We start from the raw sequence: 22,845 nt of genomic DNA, 5'->3' as shown, positions 1-22,845 counted from the left end.
TGGATGCTGACAGGAGTTATGTACTGCAGATATTTTAGTGAACTCTGAAAAGACTGTGCTGTAATACAACACTCCCAGATAGAGAATTCTATGGTTCTGATTTTTTCTAGTGTGTGATTTCCTCTCCATCATAATCTTCTGTAGAATTATATATGTGGGAAACCAGTCTGACTGTACTTTACCTTGTAACAAGGAATTGTTTTCTCTTGTTTAATTTAATATATTTTGGTTCCAGAGCATACCTTATTTTTCTGCATTTATTTATGTGTTGGGGAAGAGCACTAGGGGCACAGAAAATGCATGTGCCCTGTGCCTGTGAAGGTTAGGACTGAACTTAAAATCTGTTGTGCCAGGCAGCAACTACTTGGACAGCTGCCTAGCTCGGTTTCTTTTGGTTCTAAATGCTCTATGTCATATCTAATATTGCCAAGGGAAGCACGTGGGCTTTATGTATTGGTCACTAACTATTCTGTGAGGGGGTTAAAAATACCACACTGGAGTATTTATAGCTTTTCTCTGAAAATAGTAAATGCTTCCTGTAATTGAAGAGTAAGCCTCTTGCTGTCATTCTAGTATAAAGATGTCATGAGAAATCCTTGCTCAAAACCATCTTTTGCTCTTGTTCAGTGTTTGTCAGGTTCAACTCCAGCCATGGCTTCCCCGTGGAGGTTGGTTCAGATTCCAGCATCCTCCAGCTGAAGGAAGCAGTTGCCCAGCGACAGGGAGTTCCAGCTGACCAGCTGCGGGTGATTTTTGCAGGAAGGGAGCTCAGCAATGACTTGACACTGCAGGTAAGAATCCCTTGGTAGCTTCTTGCCTGGACTGCTGCCAGCTACACTGCCTCTGCCTCTAATCCTGCCAATCTGATGTTCATGCCTGAGATCTAATAAAATAAATAGTGCCTGGGGATTCCTTGAACTTTACTCCACACTGCTTCATTAATTCTGACCTTCTTAATTATGCATTAAAACAGCAAGCAGGAAGGGCAGGGAAAGAGAGAATATGAGAGAGAGAGCATGAGAGAGAGCTGTGCCTAGTGAATAAATGTTTACTGACTACAGAAGCAAGCCATGCACAATTTCTGTATCTGTTCAATTTCTATCTTACTTATTCCATTTGAATCTTAATGAAGAAGGATGTGAATAAATTGCTCTAAATCAGGCTGCACAGTCATCACATTTTATAGGATTTGTAACCCAATTGTGACCCCTGGAGGATAGCTACACGGCTGCTGCTGTGCCGTGTGCTGCTGTGCCTGCACAGGTGTGTGATGCTGGAGGGGTGGTTCCAGATCAGAAAGCCCACAAAAGTGTTCTCCAAACCACTGAACTCATAAATACGTGAAGCTAAAAGAGGAGCAGGGAGCACAGAAGAGCAGTTATAAGTAGGTATCTGAATTTCAGCTCCTGAAGGTTAGTGAACCATTCTCTTCAATAAATGCAGAGGGCTGTTCATCTGTAGTGAGCAGTAAGAAGCACTGAAAGATAGGTTCAAGTTGCTCTTTGCTACTGCTACCAGTGCAGCTGCAGTTGCTTTATAATTAGTTTTGTTTACCCTGTGTGTGCATATGGCAGTTCACTCCAATAGCCAGGGTTTAGCAAAAGATCACATATTTAACACAATTGGCAAACTTGGGGAAACCTAACTGCCCTTTCAGCATAGTGCAAATGCTGATTTAATGAAATTACCATCCTTCTACAGTGGAAACAAAGAGCTACAGATACAACCTGTATTAGTGCACGTGATTACATAAAAGATCTCTCACATGCAGAACTACTCAGATTAATTTGTACTCATATTTTAGACACGTTGTTGTACTCAGAACGGCTGCTAAGTCTGAGTACAGAAAGTCACTACAGTATTGATGACCTATCGCTGTTTCTCCTTGGGTATGGTATCTGTTGCTTTGCAAAGGGCTTTAGGGAATTCCAGCACGCAAAGGAAGGTGTAGAAATGTGAATTGCTGCCAGTCTCCAGTGCATCAGTTGTGAATAGTGTTGATGCATACTTGCAGTGTGCTCCACATACGTGTGAAAACATGTATATAGATATACAAGTGAAAGAATGAAAAAAAGTCACGTTAATTGTAGAAGCTGCCAGTTGCTAGATTGGAGTGTCTGTGTTGTTCTGTCAGAAGCTTCTGAACCACTTTGCTTTTCCTGGCAAGCTGCAGGTGTTGGTATTACTGCCATTTTGTGACAGCATGAAACACAGATTTTCAGCCCAGTTTGACACTTGCAACCAAGTTTGTTGTTGGCTACAGCACACAGTCTGTTGCCAGGGTAAATTGAAAATGGTGTTCCGGATATATAGATCTCCTGATCATGTAATTTCCTTGTTTTGTCATAATTATCATGTTTAGTCAAGACTTCCTATTATTTAGTAAACTGGATCTAGATTTATTGCTTAGACTCTTGGTTTCTAAATCAGATAGGAAATTCAAAAGATGTTTCAGATGGTACAATTGATACTTCTGTGTTCAGGTGTCTTAAATATTGCATTGATTAATATCAGCATGTATCAACTTCACTTTTATTCTAGATATTTGAATGCATTATACTTTGCTGCTGTGTTTCCCCCCCTTTTTTTTTTTTTAATTGTGTATATTTATTTATCTTGGAAACTTGTCAACACAAGAAGAAGAGTTGAGTAATTGAGGTGTTTGGGTTCCTGTGGTAAGCTGTCTGGATTTTTGTAGAAGCTAATGAAAACTTGAATGCTAGTGAAATACTGACTGCTGGCATTTATGTTGCATCTCTAGTTTCAAAATTAGCATCAAATATGAGAAAATTAACTAAATCTTTTTCTAGATCTGTGGATTTGGATGCAAAATAAGAAAAACTCTACTCAGCCGATGCTTTAAATGATTTCATTTTACAATAGCATAGAATTTCTGGTAAAATAGTTTTGTCCTTCTGTTTTTGGTAAATTACTTTTGAACTTATTTGTCCAAGGTATTGTGGAAGAACCTAGAGGTCAAGAAAAAGAACTGATGGTATTACAGATAATGAGATTATAGAGGACATAAGAAAAGCTACAGTAATTGTAGGAGTATGGGGCAGGGATATAGAAAATACTCCAGGACAGCAAACTTTACTGGTTTCACAGCTCACAGAACAACTAGATTTGGCTTGACAGCCACCTTAGAATCTCAGGCAGCTGATACAAAACATAACTGAGAATGTGAAAGCTGTGTTTGTTTTCCTGTTTGCAGAGAAGAATAAATCATTCCTGGTAGCTGAGACTTGTAAAAAACAAATGAAGTTGAAATAAACAGATGTTAAAGAGAAATTATTATTAGAAAGAAAGTGCCAAGTCGAGATCTTAAATAAGTAATTTACTATCAACCACAACAATAAAAAATTATATGTGGATAGAAGTAAAATATGTGTGGAGGCATTTAATTTGGTACCACAGATATGTGTTTTTTCCTTGAAAAAAGAAAATACTAGATGCTGATTCCACTGTACACAGGGGAGATCAGTATCTGAGCTGGTGACTAAGGGACAAGTAGTGAAATTAGAGCCATGGTAAGCAAAGATTGGTAATGACTGGATGAAGAATGAGACCTGTAAATCTGAATCTCATAAGAAGGAATTAGGGCAATAAGCTGACTCCTAAAAAACCTAGCAAACAGTGTTGCTTAAGTGTGCTAAACATTCCAAAGAATGATGAAGAGCTCCCTGCTGATGACAGTTCACTTTGGAATGAGTAGAAGTAATTAATTAATATAGACCCAGAAATAGGAATTCTTTCAAAAGATTGTCATGGGTATGGGAGAATAGTGGAAAGATCTTCCTGTAGGAATCCTAGGATGGAAAGAAGCACAGAACTATAACAGGGTCACCAACAGAATAAACAGGCGGTAACTGCATATCAGGGACCTTGAAGTGTTCTAACAGGAGGCGACTGCTTATAATATTGTCATTGCCCCAGAGAATGGCAAAATTATTTAACAAAGTTTCTGGTATTAAAGTCTGTAGTATGTATTGATAAACAATTCTGCTCAATGCAAGCAATTTAAAAGTTACTACTGATAATAGCAATAGTATTGTATTAGTACAGACTTCCTCTTTCTTGGAGAACTCAGGGTGCCCTTGTGTGATGGAGTTCTTTGCAAACAGTTTGCAGGAGAGATTCCCTTCCTTGCAGGCCTGATAGTGTAAATGAATAAAGCAGACAAATGATGTGATGGGAATCAGTAGCTTAGCTTGTCCTCAGTCAGGAGCAAAACAGGGATAGAATTAAGTCTGTACCAATTCTGTGCCATTTCTTTTTGACAGTGTTTCCTCTATAAGGTAAAGCTAGAAAATACTGGTTTTTGAAATGGAAAAAGACTAAGCCTGTGTTAAGTAGCAGGACTTGTTAGCTTTGTGCTAACAGCTGTGTTCCCCTGAGACAGCTTCTGAGTCAGAGTTAGCTTGCGTTTGACTGCAGCATAGGCTTGAGACTTGGAGCATAAGTCTCACATTAATTTGGCTTTGACTGCATCCATCCATATAGGTGCTTGCCTAAAATAATTCAAAAAATAACAAAGCGTGACTAGAAGTTGTTATTAAATACTGTGAGCTCATAAACATAACTGAAAATGAGTAAAAAGGAATTGCACAACTGCAGTGGCAACATAGATGCACATTTTTGCAGAGGAAGGAAAAGAGAAGTGATGGGGAGAAATGGTGCTGTCTTTTAGCAGGAACAGGTACTCAAACAATGGAATATTGCATTTCATTGAAGAAGGACCTTGTGTAGATAAATGTATGGCAACCTTCTTGCTCTCTAAGCACAGCCCAGTACAAGAGAGCTTCCAGCAGTTCTTATATTGCCTTGTTTCATTTTAGCAAGGGTTCAAAGAAGAAACCAGGTGACACGGTGCGAAATGTGTCCCTAACCAGGAAAAAAACCCCACGTGTAATTATAAAGGACTGAATGCTAAGATTAGATTGGGTCTTTTGACATAGTTACTGCCTTGTGCTACAGTTTTATATATAGGATACTAAATCCCTCACAGAAACGGCTTCGATACTCAGTGGTTTTGTGGGTTACAGAATGCTGTTGAGCCAACATTTGTACACTTAAATGCTGTTTGTAGAGAATTGCCCATAGACAAACTGACTAAATCAATCATCATATGTGAAATTCAATGAGGAAAAAAATCATTTTATGTGTGTGCATGTTTAAATCAGTATTTTTGGTCAATATTTGATTGATCTGTACGTCTTCTTTTTTCTTGTAAAACTGGAAGAAGTGTGTGTTGTAGTTATTCAAAACAGGAAAAGCAAGCTGAGTTATGCTTAGGTATAGTAACAAGGAAATCTAGAGATGCTACGTCCGTGCAGCCAGGTAATGTGGATTTGGCAAAAAGAGAGGGTGGCAGTACTGTTCACTTGTGGTTCTTTTGATGGCTGCAGACTCACTGCAACAGCAGATATGTGTTAAATAAATGTTTCCAAGACTTGTGTTGGGTCTGATGGTATTACACACTCAAAATGCATGTGGAAAATACCACAGAGCCATATTTACTGTGATATTAAGTCAGGGCTAGCTCGGGTCTCCAGATTTTCCATATTGTTACTTTCCAAAGTGTTTTCTGTATTTCAACATTTCGAAGAATGTTGAAGAGCTCCCTGCTGATTACAGTTCACTTTTGAATGAGTAGCAGTAATATAGACCCAAAACCAGGAATTCTTTCAGAAGGTTGTTTTGGGTATGGAATAGTGGAAAGATCTTCCTGTAAAATTGTGTAAAATTAAAAAAGAGGATACATTGCTCATTAATTGTTCTGCCAGATCAAGACAGAATTGCATTTATAGATGAGACCTTCAATCCCAGAAATGTATTTCCATTCTGCTTTTAAATGCACTTCTATTCTTTTTATGCTAAGTTTTTCCTGAATTTAGAAGACTATGAAAAATATTTAACTATATCTAAATGAGGGGTAAATTCTCTTAAAGTAGTTTGAAAATTTCAAAGTGAATGAGCCAATTGTGTTGAGGGCTACAGATTCTAATATGGCCTTGAAATTTTCTGTGTCCTTCTGGCTTCTTCTGACATTTCTTAATGTGTTTTTGTTGGCCTGCTGATGATTGATTAAACTGGGACAGGGTTTTCTTTGCCAACTTTCTTCAGTGTGCACTCAGTACAAATGTGGTCTTAATTTCTAAATGTATCTAGGTTTTTGTACCTAGATGAATTCTGTGTTGTCTGCTGAGTCTGGTTCAAGGGTGCCTGGAATAGGAGGGCTGGTGCCAGTGTTCTTATACAAGTCTTACTGACTCATAATATTTCTGTATGACCTATTCTGCTCTATTAGAATAACTTCCAAATTTCTAAATATGAGTTTATTTTGTTTTCCCCTTTGCTGACAGTTTAAATAAGTTGTGACTCTATTGAACTAATTTTTATTCCATGGATGCTTGTTATTACTTTCTTATGTGCAAACATGTTCAGGCAACACATTAATTTTACTTAAAATTCATTTCTCTTAGGCTGTTGAAATTCACTGTATTGAAGCCATTAAGTGAATTTTGTAAAATACATTTTTGAAAGAGCAGTTGCTTTGTGTGGGTCTGATAGAGAAACTGCAATACTGCTTGCAAGAAATACATTATGCTGATAAGAAAATCCTCTGGCAAAACACTCTAGTTCTTTTCAGGACATATATAACATTTCAGAACAAAATTATCTTGAAAATTGCCCCAATATTCAATGTGCCTTTTGTTTTCCACCTACATACTTGCATTAGGCAGACATTTGTTGAGTCTTTCCCCTTGTCATGAGTATAACTCAATTCATATGTTTACAATGCTGTCCATTTTATCATTTGGATCCATCTTTATGTTGCAGGAGAGAATATGTGTAAGCAAAAACTTTAAAAAGCAGTAGTTGTTAAAGTGGTGGCAGTGAGTAATAACTTTTATGAGTTTCTAAATCATGACTGTGAAAGAAAGGTCAGCCCACATCTTTCATCCATCACCTTTCTAAATTGCTTTGGTGAAAAGTGTTTAGCATTCAGGACATCATTACCAAAAACTGTAGTTCAATAAGCAGAAGGTGAAGGATGGTAGGGATATTTTCTGCCTTCTTCCTTCCTTTCCCTCAAAGGAAAAACATGGTATTCATTGTTCTACTAGACTACATTTATCAGGAAGTATCGATAGAGACTATGTACTTTATAATTCAGAACTGTAATAGAACAATAATTTGCAAATATTTGTTTTGTCTCAAAAAAGAAGCAAAAATTAGAATTTGATTAATGCTTTACATAGTGAAATTACTGGATTAAGAAATGAGAAATTGTGGAAGAGTATCTGTGAATTCTTTTTTAACAATGAAAATGTTGTCTCAGGAAAATAAAGTTGTAAAGGGAGAATGGAAGTTGTTGGAAATTTTTTTTAAATAGCAGGTAGCATATCAAATATACCTCCTCAGTGGAAAAGTGGGATGTAGTTCTTTGCCATTATTTCTTTGCTTTTGTTTTCATTTTACTTATCTAAATCTTTACAGCTTTAACTCTCTGAAATGTCATCTGCAATACATTTGGGTTTGTGATTATCAAGGTCACAGCTATTTAATGAACCATTCTGGGTTTCCTTATTTTCTTTTTTTTTTTTCCAAGCTTTTTCACTAATGATAGTTGAAAATGTTTTAGGGAAACTTGAATGCTTCATATCTGGTTACAGTTTTTATCACAGATGAACCTCCATACTCTGGGGGATGCAGAATTATTCCTGTGAGGCATGGCTTTTATGGGTGATGGGATAAAAAATAAATAAAAAAACAGAGTTGCATTATGACAGAAAAGGCCAATGAAAGTAAATAAAATTGGTCATCCTAAGGAAAATAACATGAGTACAGGCTCAAAGCGAAAGAAGACAATTTTGAGAGTTATTGAAGCAAAAGTACGTATGTAATTCCTTATGTATCCTTGGAGCAACACTCAATGCATTTACAATTCCTAGAAGCTTTCTTATGCACTCTAAAAGCCTGTTGAAGAAATGAAAGTAAAGTGTTTAAAAAAAAAATCCGTAATAAGGAATACAGTAGAGCAATGCAATTTTGCTTCCTCATTTAGACTAAATAAAGAAGCAAAAGTACCTGTTCCTCAAATGAATAATTTTCCTCATATACAGAGCAGGTTGTTATATCATTTTTTTTTTGAGGTAAAACATTGGCTCCTTTGATTTAGTCAAAATTATACCACTGATTTTTCATGAGCCAGTATTCTCCCTCTCATTTTCTCTCCCTCTCATTTTCTCTCTCACTTATTCTCTCCCCTTTCTTCGCTCTCCCCTTTTCTCTTACAAACACACTAAATGCTTACTGTCCTGGGGAAGCTTCCCAGCTGTGTGAATTGATATACCTTCCATCCGCAGAGGTTATGGGTGTGATTCCCATTCCTGTGGAGTCCAGTTTTCAGTGCTGTTCCTGAATGAATTGATCAGTGCTTTCTTCACTTGTATTGCTTTTCTTATTATTAGTTTCCTGCTAAGTTTCTTTATTATTAGTTCAAGCCACTTTTCCTTCTTCCATTTCTGCTCTGCCCAATCAATTTCAGGACTTTGAAACCCTGTTCCCACCCAACATCTGTGGCCCATTAAACCAGCTTAGGGAAATTTGTCCTGTCTTATGCAGCCTAAGAAATAATGGGGAGAGAATGATAAAACAAAGTTGCCTTTTGGATCTACTCTGTCTGCCAATGAGTAGAAATTTCCTTCTACCCATGATTTCTGTCTTTTATTGGGTCATATGCTTCTGTATCATTTGGTGACCTCCTTGTTTCCTAATCTCCTTGTATGATACCAAGATATCTGTGTGCTAATGTATAAAAGGTCGTCACCTTATTTTAGGTAATTTTGAAATGGTGCGTAAATGTTAGCAGGTTTTGAGTGATGAGGTTGCACTTCTCATGAAGAGACTTAAAAAACCCCCAATCTTCTAGTTTTATGGTAGAATTGATACCAATAATGAAACATCTTTAAACTGCAAAAACATTTCTAATACAGTTTTTCTCTATTAACTATTTGACATAAAACAGTATGATGGAAGCATATTAAAGTTTTATTGTCATATATTTGGTATGCGTGATATACCAGAGCTCTGACTTCATGATTTGTTTCTTATGCAGCTCATCCCAAATTATCCTATAAAGTATTTTTACTGTGCTACCTTGCCATCTTAACATAGCAATCTATTCATTTGTATCTTTCATGGTATGCAGCAAATTGTGTGTACAAAACAAATAAATGTATGCAAATATGTTTAAGGAAGGAACATAGTAGTTGCTCACCTCTTTAACCAATATCATATAACCTCTATTCCTGCCTTATTTCATTACCCTAGGTGGTAATTTTGGGTCTTTGTTTACTATTTATCTTGCAGGAGTGTGTTTAGTACTACAGTTTAAGCACATCTAATTTAAAGTGTCAGAGCTTTAGAAAAGGAAGAAACAATCCAATTTTAAAGCATCTTAATGTTTCTACTCTCGGAATATTATTGCAAATATGTCTCAAAGACCATAAATGGCAATAAATAAGTTAAAGTGACCAATTGAATATAGAGCATTCAAAAAATTATTCTTTATGAAAGTGTCCCCTCTTCTTCCCCCACTAAGTAGTGAAAACTGCAGTGCCTTTCTTCTGAATGTACTATATTAGCTTTATAATACTAGTGTAATTTTTGTTTCTGGGCACTAAGTAGTAGTGGAAACTTCTGTTAGTTTTCCATAAATAATTTTATCAATTTTTTGTGCTATTAAAAATAAAGGAAGTGAGCAAGTGGTACAACAACATAGCACAGTAGTGGTAACAAAGGTAAGAAAGGATACATGAACAAATATAAACCATGCTGAGTATCAGAAGTCTAGAAGAATGGTGGGAATTTCAGATAAAAATGTTTCAGGTAGACCTGAACAGTTTGGCAAAGAAGGTTATGCTTGTTTATATGGTATTTACTAAATGTGGTGATTAGATGAGCAGCCAAACATAAAAATATTGTTTGGCAGGGCTCCTGAAGTACCTGAGTACTTTGTTCTACCAGGCAGGAAAGCAAGACATAAGATAAAGGGTGAGAGATACTACAGATGACTGCAAAAGCATGGAAACTCAAGGAATTGAATTGCAAAAATATATGTATTGACAGGAACCGCTGGCAAGTCTATTATCTATAGCAAAACAAACAAAACCAAACAGTAAATTTTCAAAGTGTTAGCATCATTTGCAGTGTAAGACTATTTGTGGAGGATACAAAGAAGTGCATTTAAGGTCTAACACCTAAAATAGTAGAGATGAAAATGTTATCACTTCTAAAAGAAGTATGATTTACATTACATGGTAGACCCCCACTTAGTGGGTCATCAGAATCATGTGATTCTTTAAGCCTATCATCAGATAATATTAAACACTTTTACCTTGCAAAATCATAACTTTTTAAAAATTACAAAGACTAGAAATTTATTCAGTACATTTTTAAAGAGATTAAAATAAAAATCCACATTGAAGAGCAGTAATCCATGTAGGTCTTTTCTCTGGGAAACCAATTTAGGAAATACTCCAGCTCATTTACCTGACTTGAGCTATGCAGTGAATGCATTGCCTACAGTAATAATTTGAAAAAAAATATTAAACTTGCTCAGCATACTTAATATTTATTATCATTTTTATTGAAGGCAGATACTAGGAATTTTTATCCTATAACCCATCAAGGCAACTGAGGAATTATGTAGGGCTGAAGTGCCTGCAGTTCTAAGTAGGTTATAGGAAACAAGCTTTGGGGAGGTTGAACAAGTAGCTGTTGATTTTTTTTTTAAATTTTCAGCCACAAATGTTGGCCATATAAGCACTGTTCAACCAAGTAAGCATTTAGCCTAATTATGAATCAGAGCTATGAATTCTGATTTCAGAAGAGTGAAGAAACTGGCTGCAGTAGCACATAACAGTGTTAGTACCTACACTGTACGCTTGCAATGATTTGTGCACTTGCTTTTCAGAGGGCCATTCTGTAAATGCCATCCTTTATCACTGCAGAGGTAATAAAAACAGCATCCCCAGAAGTGTTCATTTCCGATGGAATTCATTGCTGATCTCATCTATTTAAGTGAATGCAAATGAGAGCTCTCTCTCCTGTTTCTCTGAAGGATTGATGCATTTCTGACACGTGAGCAATGCTCAGTGTCAGTCTCCAGAAACAAATGGAAGAAGATTGACACAGAATGGGTTCATGCCTCAAGTAGCCACAGGATTTTAATCTCCTTCAATATCCCTTGCATCTCTGGGTGTACATGTGTCAGTCATAAAGCAATCTTTGAATTACTTATCTCCTGACATAATTCAAATCTCTCAGAAATGTTATTTTCCTATTAAAAAGAAGGATTGGCTTTGCAAGGCCCCAGTGGGCTATAGTAAATATTGAAAAAATTTCTATCAATAAATAAATGAAATATAGAACCAGAGAGTTCATTTTGTTCACATTTATGGAACCTTCCATATGTTCTGTTGTTTCACTGCATTAGAGACATGCTACTTCCATTGTAATGTAATTTAGTGTGATGTATTGTGTATTTATACTTAAAACTAAAAATTGAATTTTTCTAGCATCAAAGAACTGTAACAGCTCTGCAGGATTTACACCAGCTCACTTGTTAGGCCACAACCTGCTGTTTTAAAGTTGTGCTGTACTGGAGGCTATTAGTCGACACCAGGGTTTTTAGTGCTGCTTACATAAGAGAAGTTGCGTTAGAGTCCAAAAAAAGAGAGTGTTTGAGAAGGAAATCACCTTCCTAAAGTGAAAGACGGACAAGGTTTGCTTTGGAGGCTTGTTTTGCCATTGCCCGCTTTGAAATCTCTTTGTGGTAGGTTTGTTTGGTCCCTTTTGAAATTGTCAGCATGCCAATGCCTTTTTGGCAAAGGTGCATACTGGGGGGACAGCATGAGAGATCCTGTTGCTGAAGAATTGTATGTCATGTCCTGACTTCATTACACTACAGGAAGGAGGCTGAAGTATGCTTTTTAATGCCCTTATAACTCAGTAATCCTTGTAGTTCTGTAACTTTTTGTTGTTTTTTGCTTCCATTTTATTGAGGAAAATGTTTTTTAAAGACAACATGACTTATTTGGCTATGTTAGGCTGTAAGCTTCCTGCAAGTCAGAAAAAACTCAGTGACATTGACTCATATTTCTGATAGAAATGTTTTCATACTAATTATTTTTTGACCATTTTTCATTGTATTAGTAATTTATATCCATGCGATTTGATCTTATTGGAATGCATTAATTAATTTTCAGCCACTCATTCTGGAATGTAGACTGCTGATTTTGAGCTGAAAGAGGTGCTACAACCTGCTATGTGTCCAAGTGTGTTACAGTGTGACCTGCCAATATTGCTGCTTTTAAATTTAAGTCTAATCTTATGTAGGCTATATGAGAGGTCCTTTTTAGTTCTTGTGTAGTCAAGGTACACTGACTCTGTAAGAAGTACTCTTTCTGCACACCCTGCTCTATTCACTTCTTATTCCAGCTTCTTGTTTGTTTTTCTTTTTGTTGTTGTTGTTTGCAATTGAGTTTGCTGTAGTCAAGATTTTCTCCAATGCAGAGTTCAGGTTGATGATCTGAGGTCTCACAGACCAGCTTTTTGCAGACTTCTTATCCTGGGGCTGAAAATGTACGAGTCAAACTTGCAATCCTTTTTATCAAACTTCCATTTAAACTTCTGGGCTTTGATGTTTTTGTTACTTCTGTGCTTTACATCTTCTTCAATTTATTCGCTTTTATGTAGGAAAGGTCAAATGGTGCACGTAAAGGAATGTTCGCATTCTGAATGGAGTGCAGAAGAGCTGTGCTGCTACATTCTCCCCTCCTGCCTAGAGCAGTCTTCCTTTCAGTTCACTGGGAAGATGTGCATTTTGTTATGCAATATGTGACTGGGTAATGCATAAAGCTTGCTCCCAGTTCATTTTCTGTTGCTGTTGGTTTGGAAACAACAGAACTGGAAAGCAAAGGCATATGTTAATGATGAACACATATATTAGGATGCCCATAAGGTTACTCTGCCTTGGCAGTGGAGTTGGACTAGGTCCCCAAAGGTTCTTTCCAACCTTAACAATTCTGTGATTGCTTGATATTTGTTTAAAATATTCTGGTTCTAAAGGCTTTTTATATATTACAGGTTCTGATAATAGAAAGCCTAGTTGTTTCAATTTCTTTTCATGCTTCAGAAACTAATGGTGTTCAGATTCCGGATGAACAGAAACAACCTGAAGCCATTAGGTAGGAGTTGCATTGCTTTGTATTGGAAGCGATCATTTCCCCATCCATTCATTTTATGCTGGTTTTCAATTGCTAACAGTTTTCAAGAGAAGACATGGAATCAAGCTGTAGAATATAATATCCTGGCTTTTTCTAGGGTTTGCCACATAAGTGAGCACCAAATGAACACAATCTCTGTATTTTCCAGGCAAAAGTAATGTGGAATTAATCTGGGAACAGCTATATTTGCTCAACTATTTCTTTGAAATATGATTTTAATAGAAAAGAGCAATTGTTCAAAATAAGTGTATTCAGACAGAAAATTATTTAGGAATATCTGGAATTCAAAGTGCTTAACACCTGAGACATGAGGCAGTTCATGCTTCTGTCATACCAAAACAGCAGCAGAAAGTCATCATGTCACAGTGGCATTTCCTTTCCATGCCCTGGAAAGCCTTGGAAACCTCTAAGACACACATCTTAAGGAGATAATTGTTGCTAGATGTGCAGGAGGAAGAAAGCTCAAAGCAAAACCTGATTTACCCCTTCTTTTTTTTGATAGGCTGGTTGTCTTGCAATGTGAGGTAATAGCTGACAGTAGTATATTTCCCCTCTTTACTACAACCATAAAATTCAAAATAAATTTTAATTTAATGAACTTTAAAAAGCTTTAAATAGAATTGAGCTGACAAAAATGTGTGCTAATTTAGCTTGAAACATCCTTTTTTTTGTCCCAAATAAGACTCAATTAATTGACCGTTTCGGGATGTAAAAAGTGTCTTTTTAGCCAATTTCAGGGTATTACAGGCTAATACTATTTTAGCATATTTTGCTACAAATTTCTAATGCATAAGAACCAAGATTTGGTAAATGCTGAGAAAAGACTAGTTCAGAAAATAGTGAAATTTATGAACTATAAATGAGATTGGTATGCCTTTGTTATAAACAAACAAATATATAATTTGTTGCTGCATGTTTGTTGCTAATTCTTTCCTAAACTAATGAACATCAGCTAAATTGCTGGCCTCAGTAACATTTTTCATAATCCAACCACCCTCCACGCAAAGACCCTCTTCAGTACTCATAGTACTTTGTCTTCATTTTCAGCATGTGATGTGTTACTGCTCACTTAGTAACTAGTTCATTGAACTTATTGATTTCAAACAAATATTGTCTCACCTCCATCTTGGCAGAATACCTACGTAATTTGCACAATTTCTGTTACTTCTGCCTGTGTTGGAAGTGTAGGGTGACTTTTTTTTATCAATTCATAGACAAGAGGAAATATGAAGAACATGCAGGCTTCAGGAAGCCTTTGAAGGGCCTATTAAATCATCAGGATAACTGCAACAGCTATAGTAATATTGTGTTCTGTTGCAAAATACATTATGTGGATGTTATCTTTTTAGATAAAGGTGTGTCATTCCTTGTGAAAACTTTGCTATTTCTCTTCAGGTTAGATAACAGGGACCTTCATGTCAAAATATTGAAGTGTCTTTTTGAAAACAGCTGAAAAGTCCTGCTTATTCTTTATGACAATATTCAGGGTTTTTTTTATAAATATCTCACAGTCACTGAACACATCTGGCATTTTCTCCATTGAGTATTTCTCTGCAGAAAGGAAAAATGTCATATTTTTAAAATTCTGCTACAATACTTGGGCTGTGAAGTATTTCAGAAAAGAAATATAAACTTAGATGTTAATTTATGTTTGTATATGTATGAAAGTCAATGGAATTTAATGGGCTGCACACCTACATGCTACATGGATAGTCCCCTTCCATTATAAGGAAGTGTTGTTTTGTTTGCTTGTCTCATTTTTGAGGTGGTTGAAGCATAGCTATAACACCTTAATTAAAAAAAAAGCTAATGTGGAACTTGACTCGCTATTAGCATATTTGGTAGATTTTTTTTCTGAATAGAGAGACTCTCAGGCAGTATTATCAAAATATGAATCTTAGAGCAAGCTACCAAAGCTCAGGATCTGGGGGAAAAATCAAACTAAGACTTGAATTTAAAGTGATGTGGAGTATGGAAGAAAATTTGAATTCATGCTCCTTCCTATGATCCTGTTCAGTCCCTTTGTTAAATCCAGGGAAAAAAGGCAGGGGGAGGGGAAGATATCCAATGCTGCAACATTTCTTGAGAGGGTCATGGTAGCTATCTGCTTACTTTGCACGCTTCTGGGGCCTATAGTGATCACTCTTAAAATTTGCTCTCTACTAATTAAAAATAAAGAAGTATTTTATGTTGATATTCATTTAATGGAAAGCATTTTCTTTACCCAATATTAAAGTCTAACTTCCTAAGTAACTTCTCTTCCAGAGCTTGTTCTCTTTTCAATCAATAGAAGGAAGAAAACAATCAAAAGAAATGTTCTCAGACGTCAATCCCCAGACCCAGCAAGATAAAACAGGAGCTAAAATTTTAGTAAACTAACATGTGCTCTTGTTCTTGTAAGTAGGTGTTAAGTAAATGCAAGAGTTAATATAGATTAAAATTATTTATTGTAACTATACTGGAGGCTCTTTGACCCACTTCTACAGAGTTTGCTCTTCAAAATTCCAATACTGAGCTCTGGTCTCTGGAGCTCATGTTGCCTCTTTTCTGTGGGCCCTCATTCTCCAGGCTTGCTTTGGCGATGGTTTCATTCTTTGCTGTCTCTTTTCCAACTTCAGCCTGGTCAATCAACACTTGCTGTTCTTATGCCCTCACTGTTCTGGTCCCTGCAGTTTGTAGATGTCTGCCAAATATTTTATCAGTTTTACCATGTCACAATGAATGTGTTTATATTATGTAATTATGAAATTGTTTACTTTTTTTGATTCAGTGTAAACTATCCCTCATTAGGCAATCATTAGAAAGTACACAAAATTTTTTTAGTTTAAGTGCTAGATGTCTTTCTGTACCAGTGTTGGCTGTTGTTTGTATGGCATTAAGTGGTTGTTTAGTCTGTGATTTCTAATAGCAGGCTTTAACTCTGGTTAGTATCAATTATTTCTTCATTATTAGCAAATGTCAGGAAATAGGAACATATTCCTTAGTGTTTCCCAGTAAAACACCTTCTAATGCATGCAAAAACACTATTATACAAAGCATTTACGATTTCCAAATATATTTTAAGCTAAACATCTTTTGATGATATATCTGGTTATTTTCATGATGAGTTTGCATACCATGCAAGATTCTGGTGTTACATATGGAACTCTTCTGTTTAGAAGATGTGTGTTATCAGGCTGGAACACACTTGGGTGTCTTGCTGGTTCCAAGCACTAGCACTCCTTGTTTACAGTGTGACTCCAATATGCAGTGCATGTCACTTGGCATCTTCACGTGATGAGAGCGTAGAGCAGCATCTTGCTTTTTCCAGAGCAGTTAGGGCTCTCTCGATGAATAAACAGCTTAAGGATGTCTACAGCTACCAGCTGAGTATCCATGTTAAGTGAGAGGGTAAAGGCAGCTGTGTCCTGTACCTGAGGTACTACAGTTATGAGCTCCAGGAATGCTGCCAATGGATAAACTTCAGCTTCAGAAGCAGCAGATGAAGAAACAGCCACTGGAAAATTGCCAGCCTACTTTCCAGACTATTCCAATTTGATTTATCCCATGTTTTGGATTTGTGCTGGGCACAGGGTTAATAATATAGAGATGTTTTTTTGCTGCTGAGCAGGCCTTACACAGAGCCAAAGCTTTCTCTGCTTTTCCGCCACACTGGTGAGGAAACTGGGGGTGCATGGGATGTTGGGAGGAGACACAGGACGGGTGACCCAAACCAACCAAAGGGATATTCCTGACCATATGGCATCATGCTCAGCAAAGCAAGGGGAAAGAAGAAGGAGAAGGTGAGGGATGTTTGGAGTGATGGCTACTTCCAAGCAGCCATTCCAGTGAAGCAGGCTCTCATGAGAATACTCTTGGAAAGAAGCAGGGAACGGGATAGCTGATAGGTTCTGTGTAAGCCCTGCTCTGCTCAGTAATAACAAAAGCATCTCTCTATTATTAACCCTGTGTTTTGCATAAATCCGAAACACAGGACAACTCAAATTGGAATAGTCTGGAAAGTAGGATGGCAATTTTCCAGCTATACCTAGATACCATGTATACATGAAGAATTTATTTTTTAAGGCTAAGCTCCATTAAGGATTTGTTTGGAGGTTCCTCTTCTATGGATTTCTTCCCTGCCCTGGTAACACAAGACCTAGTTCTGCTGTAGCACATTAATGTAGTCCTTACATCCTTGAGGTACCAGCTGTTTGAATCTATGGTCATGGCCTCCAGCATAGGAGGAGAAAGCCTTTGCTCCTAGGTGATCTTTCAAATACTTCCCGCCCTGTTTTGTTTTTCAGTGCAGGGTCTCTATTACAGTCTCCTTTAGAGCCCCAGAGTGTTACTTGAATTTCATTTAAGTTTGGAAATTAACTGCCAGTTTATTTGTTTTCCTAAGATGTTATTTAAGGTACAAGAAAAGCTCTCTTTCCATTCATTGACAGAAGAATCACTTCTGGAAGACTTCTGTTCTCATCTCTAATTCAAGAATACTTTACCCATGGGTGATAGTTTCCTGTCTAAGTGTTCAAAAAATAGTTGTAAAGCTACAAAGATTGTTCTGTTTGTGGCTACCATACCTCTTTGTGTGGCATTCTAGCAGAAGGGGGTTATTTTATTCGGAGAAGCATTTTCCCTAGAGCTGCAGAGCTAGTACTGGGATTTTTATACTCAGGGAAGTCTAAAGCAGAGAAAGGTTGCAGCATACCCTGCCCTTTTTATTTTAGTGAAAACTGAACACAGAGGGCAGACCCAGGAAGGTTAAAAGAAAAATTTAACCTGCAAGGTTAAAGGAAAGTACGTACAGGGTAAATGAAAATGCAATAAAAAAAAGACAAACACACACACTATAAGTGATAAACCAACCTTCCTTTATTCTTTTTCTCAGTTCAGGAAAAAGTGTGACCCTAAACCACTTCACCTTAAAGGTTGCCCAATTCTTTTCATGTTTGAATTTCACATTTAATGAGGTAGGGTTTTGTTGTCTGTGGTGGATTTAAGAGAGGAGAGCTTGAAATTATGGAGTCTGTTATTCTCATTGAGTGGTTTTCCATTCAAATGAGAAGCATAGAAGTATTTCATATTCTAAATTATGCTTTACTATTAATATGATTTGAGTAATTTCAGCATCCAAAGTAAATCAAGTGTGATTTCCAGGGAAAGAATGAACAGGTGAAAAGGACTCGCTACTGTTGGAAAAAAAAAGGGGTATCAATGGATCTTGAGCAGCTTCAAAGGGAACTCATCTCTATCAGAAATAAAAAAAAATCTCAATACAATCCTACAGGTCGTCTCTGTAGCAGAAGCAAAGGAAATAGGATATTTTGTTTTTTATGTGATAAATGTGTATTCATACAGCTATAAAGTATGAAATCTTAGAGTTCAAGAAAAAAGAAAAGTTTTCTTATAAGGTATTCTTATTTTCATCAATAAGATATTTTGATATATGTGCTGGCTCGATGAAAGCTGCTCAATTGAGAACTTGTTTTCAGTTATGAAAATAAAATTAATTTTTTTTTACAATGCTGTAAATGCATACACTTTGGAAAACCAAAATCCAGCCATGCTTTCTTACTCTCCCAGAACTGAGTTTTGCACGTCAAATCCTTGACTCCACTGTGGATAGATTAATTTTGAGACATTCTTATACTGGTAAATGTAAAATACTTATTTTTATTGGATTGTTGCATGAAAACAATCATCAATTGGAGTCCATTTTTAGTGATACTGTGTTGTGGACCATGTAATGGAGTTAGCAGAACAGAAACAATTAATTATACATCTGACAACAGTGAAGCTTTAGATAGCAAGAGGTTCCTGTAGCAGGTGTATTCACCTGTCACTTGTGAAGTCCTTGGGTGCTGCAAGTGGGTCTGCAAGAACATGGAGCTATATTTTAAGGTTCCATGTGAGGCTGGTCTCACCAGAGCCAAGTACATGTTCAGACCTTTGCAAGAATAATTGCAAGACTTTACAGATATTTTCAGTCAGCTGAAATTTCTTGTTAAATGAAATTGCTAAGGATTTTTTTTTGTTTGGTTTGGTTTTTTTAGATGCAGATTGCTTTTGAACTGTTGCTTTAACTCTGGTCTCCAAGTTTGTGTTGCAGCTTTTTTCTCTTACCTTTCCTTGGACCTCTCATGCTTCTTTAGCCTTTTTCACTGAACACATATTTGATGCTGAGTTACATTTTCCATATAAATGTTTGTTGTATTGTCCTAAACCCCTTGTTCATACGTGGAACTTCGAAAGAAAACATTTCCTCTGTTTGATCACTGTCTGAAGTGGTTTCTGGCTGGCCTATTCCAGGAAGGGGAGAGGAAGGGCTTTTTAAGCACAAAAAAGAACCTTGCATCTAAATCATGGGAATACAGCAATGATGAAATCTTTATCTCTCAGAAGCAGTATTTGTTGGACTCCCTTATACCATGCCCTGTGCAAGATTGAGGAAGATCATGAAGAGTGGGTTCCTTACGTTCATCTAGAGGCTGTTTTTTTAAAAATTTATTAATCTGTTTCAGACTGTTAGTGCTTTTAGAAGAGTCAGCTGCAGTTTGTAAGTTCCTGTAAATCAGACTAAGACTGCTATTGAAAAACTGAAATATAGTGTTAGGAAAGAGATTTAGAAGAAGTTTTTCAAAACACATGTGAATTTTTAAATTTTATTTTTTTGAACACATTTTTTCCTTTGTATTTTTTTAATTACTGTTGGCATTTATTATTCTATTGAATTACTTTGGGCCTGAAAGGCAGGAAAGTATTTTGTCCTCTGTCTAGGGGTAGAGAATTAGAAAAGCCTCAGAAATCACTGTTCCTGATAATTGGCTTCACCTGCTGTTCCCTGTGTGAAGACAAAAAAGGTAGGTCTATTCCAGAACTGTAAAGCTTGTGGAAAGCAATACAATTTACAAGAATCACACCACCTGAACCCTCCAAAAGATGTTTTTGTACCAACATGTATAGTGCAGTTGCAAGAGGTTCCTTGCTCTTGCCTCACTAGATCTCTTTTCAGCCTCTGTCTGCATTACCTGTGGCTTTTGCCTTCTGTACTTCACCAAGGTCTTACATGTCCAAGTGCTGATAACAATGATCCTTGTCAGGCTGTGTGCAGGATGTGTTTCAGGAATGTCTAGCCAGAACCCTGCTCCTGCTACAGACAGGGCAATGATGCCTGTAGCCACTTCTGGCTCAATTATGTAAGCTTGGGAACAAACACACTAAATCAAATGGTGAATGCTCTGCACATTTGTTTTGAGCTTTTAATGTGTAGCAATCTTCAGCTGAAACATCTGCTATAATGAACTTGACATTTGCACTAATGACAGCATCAGTTTACTTAATGTCCTGCATTAAATTTGCTTCCCATAAAGTTATCCTTTTTCAAAGAGGAGTGTGAATTCGTTACTTGTGTTTTCAGAAACAGTGAAAGAACCAACCTTGTAACTGTGTGGCTGATAGACAGTGTTGGGACTGGACCCTGGGAAATGGAAGGGGAAGCAACAGGGCAGGCTGAGAAGAAATATTCCAGATTTGGTGCTGACAGGATAAATTTGTGAATCCAGGGAGCAGCAGTGTGTGGAAGCAATTAATGAAGACTGAATCCAGTCTCCAGTGCTTCGGATTGATTTTTTTTTAATGAGGCTTAGAAGATGGGGCAATTAATTTTAGAAATAAGTAGAATGACTGTGACATAAGATGTTCCATATAATTTGGTTCTATTTCTAGTAAAAAAGCCAGCTATTTGTTTAGAAATTCCTGCTGTCTTTGTAGTTGGAAAACTTCCTTCAGAGCAGCCAGCCAGAAAGAAAAGAAACAGTTTAGTATTATAAGAAACAAAGAACTGATATAATCACATGATTATATCCTTAGCTACTTGATGCATATTTATTCTTAATCATTTTTGTAGCAGAACCTGTGAGATCAAAAGTATCTATTGCAAGAGAAAAAAGAAAAAAATATGTCTTGGTTACTGAGTTCTGTTCTCTGTCTGAAGGGAAATGTTTGGATTCAGCACTCTGTACTACAACAGAACAGTGAGGATTTGTTTTCCAAATGAGAGCCTTTTTATTTACATTTTCATGATTTTATAATATGGTAGTGCAGTTAATAACAACATGATGCATCACAGCAAAGTAATGAGACAAAAGGAACTACGCCTTTGATGTGACATCAGGTATATGGCTTTGAATTCAGAGGAGATTTGTAAATTGGGGAAAACATTGGACTCACTTCTGTGCATAAACAAGCTAATATTGTGTTAAAAACTCATTTAATCTGAAATAACAAATTTAGCCTGGATTGTTTTAGCCATAGCTGATTTTTGCTAATAAAAGCATGAAAATGTGAACTAAATATAGCCTCAATTTTCCAGATGACTGACTATGCCATAGGGCTGGAGCTTGTGACATTAGTGCGTCTCTTGGGTCAGTTTCTGGTTCTTTTTCAGTTACATCTTTTACGTACATACATTTTTGTAAAACTAATGACAATAAAACCCCAGTGCATCTTAGAAAGACATCCACTTTTTACAAAAGGATAGATATTTTAGCCTTTCAGATTTTTCTACACTTGAAGAATAATCAGCACATTTTAGTGTGTACTGGCTTTCTGTTGTAGTCTTCATTATCTTATACAGCAGCTTCTGCAGATTATCTTGGTAGGGTTAAGGTCACAAATAATAATGTTGTAGGTTTGTGAAATGTTTTCAAATATCTAAATTACAATGATGACTTTGTGTTTGTAAAGCATGTTCAACCATGTAGATGTTAACATCTCCTGCTATTTTTATTAATCACATTGATGCTGGTCATATATAAATAATTCATCCCCTTCTTGCTGCATTATTCCTTCATATCTGTGTGTTTTTATAAAATTCAAATTTTATTCAGACTTGTGTCAAAATAATGTAACTTTGTTGCAAAGTCAAGCATCTGCAAGTGGAAAACACCATTTTTATGGCTGTTGGTACAATATTAATTCGGCTCCTTTCTGCATTAAGCTGGGGGGCTGAGTGATGTCCTGTGGAAAAAACAGTGTCCAATGGAGTAATTAAAATTATACCACAATGTGTAGACATGTGCAGCAAGGAGAGAATTAAATTTACACTGTCAACTCTGTAAATCTGGCATTTCCCAGCTCTCAAGTGCTTGCCTTTGCAACCCAAGTGTGCTTGTGAAGTATAGTATTGTGGACAATTCCTAATTTCCTGACTGGACTACTGAAAACCTCTTGCCTGACAGTGTCACTCAGAATTTTGGAGACTTGAGTTCTTAAACTAAACAGTTGCTCCCCCCTGAGCTACCAGACTCTCCATGTACTAGTTTGCTGCTAATGCCGAAGGGGGAGAGAGTCTATTGATACAGATTTCTTATTGACTAATCAGACTCTAGTCTAGTTTCCAGAGGTATGGATTTCTGTGTGTTGGAGGGCTGGAGTAAGTGCTGAGCTATCACCAGCTGAAAATGGGATAATCTAACTGGCAGGCTTAATTAGGTTGTATCTCCACTACATAATACGTGGCAGGAATATTTTTAATGCAGAATCCAATAAATGCAAAACACAG

The 22,845-nt window shown here is 36.7% G+C and overlaps 1 protein-coding gene across 1 annotated transcript in view; it reads left to right on the top strand.

The window, feature by feature from the left end:
• Nucleotides 1-22,845, top strand: part of PRKN (parkin RBR E3 ubiquitin protein ligase) — a 674,960-nt gene that overhangs the window by 122,503 nt on the left and 529,612 nt on the right. The window contains exon 2 of the mRNA XM_030945351.1: nucleotides 628-791. Within this exon, the coding sequence (XP_030801211.1) occupies nucleotides 628-791 (164 nt within the window). The remainder of the gene's footprint in view (nucleotides 1-627; nucleotides 792-22,845) is intronic.

The sequence above is a fragment of the Camarhynchus parvulus genome, chromosome 3, assembly GCF_901933205.1.
Source record: "Camarhynchus parvulus chromosome 3, STF_HiC, whole genome shotgun sequence".
Lineage (NCBI taxonomy): Eukaryota > Metazoa > Chordata > Aves > Passeriformes > Thraupidae > Camarhynchus > Camarhynchus parvulus.
Note: the sequence above shows the minus strand (reverse complement) of the source record. Positions and strands in the feature narration are given on the sequence as shown.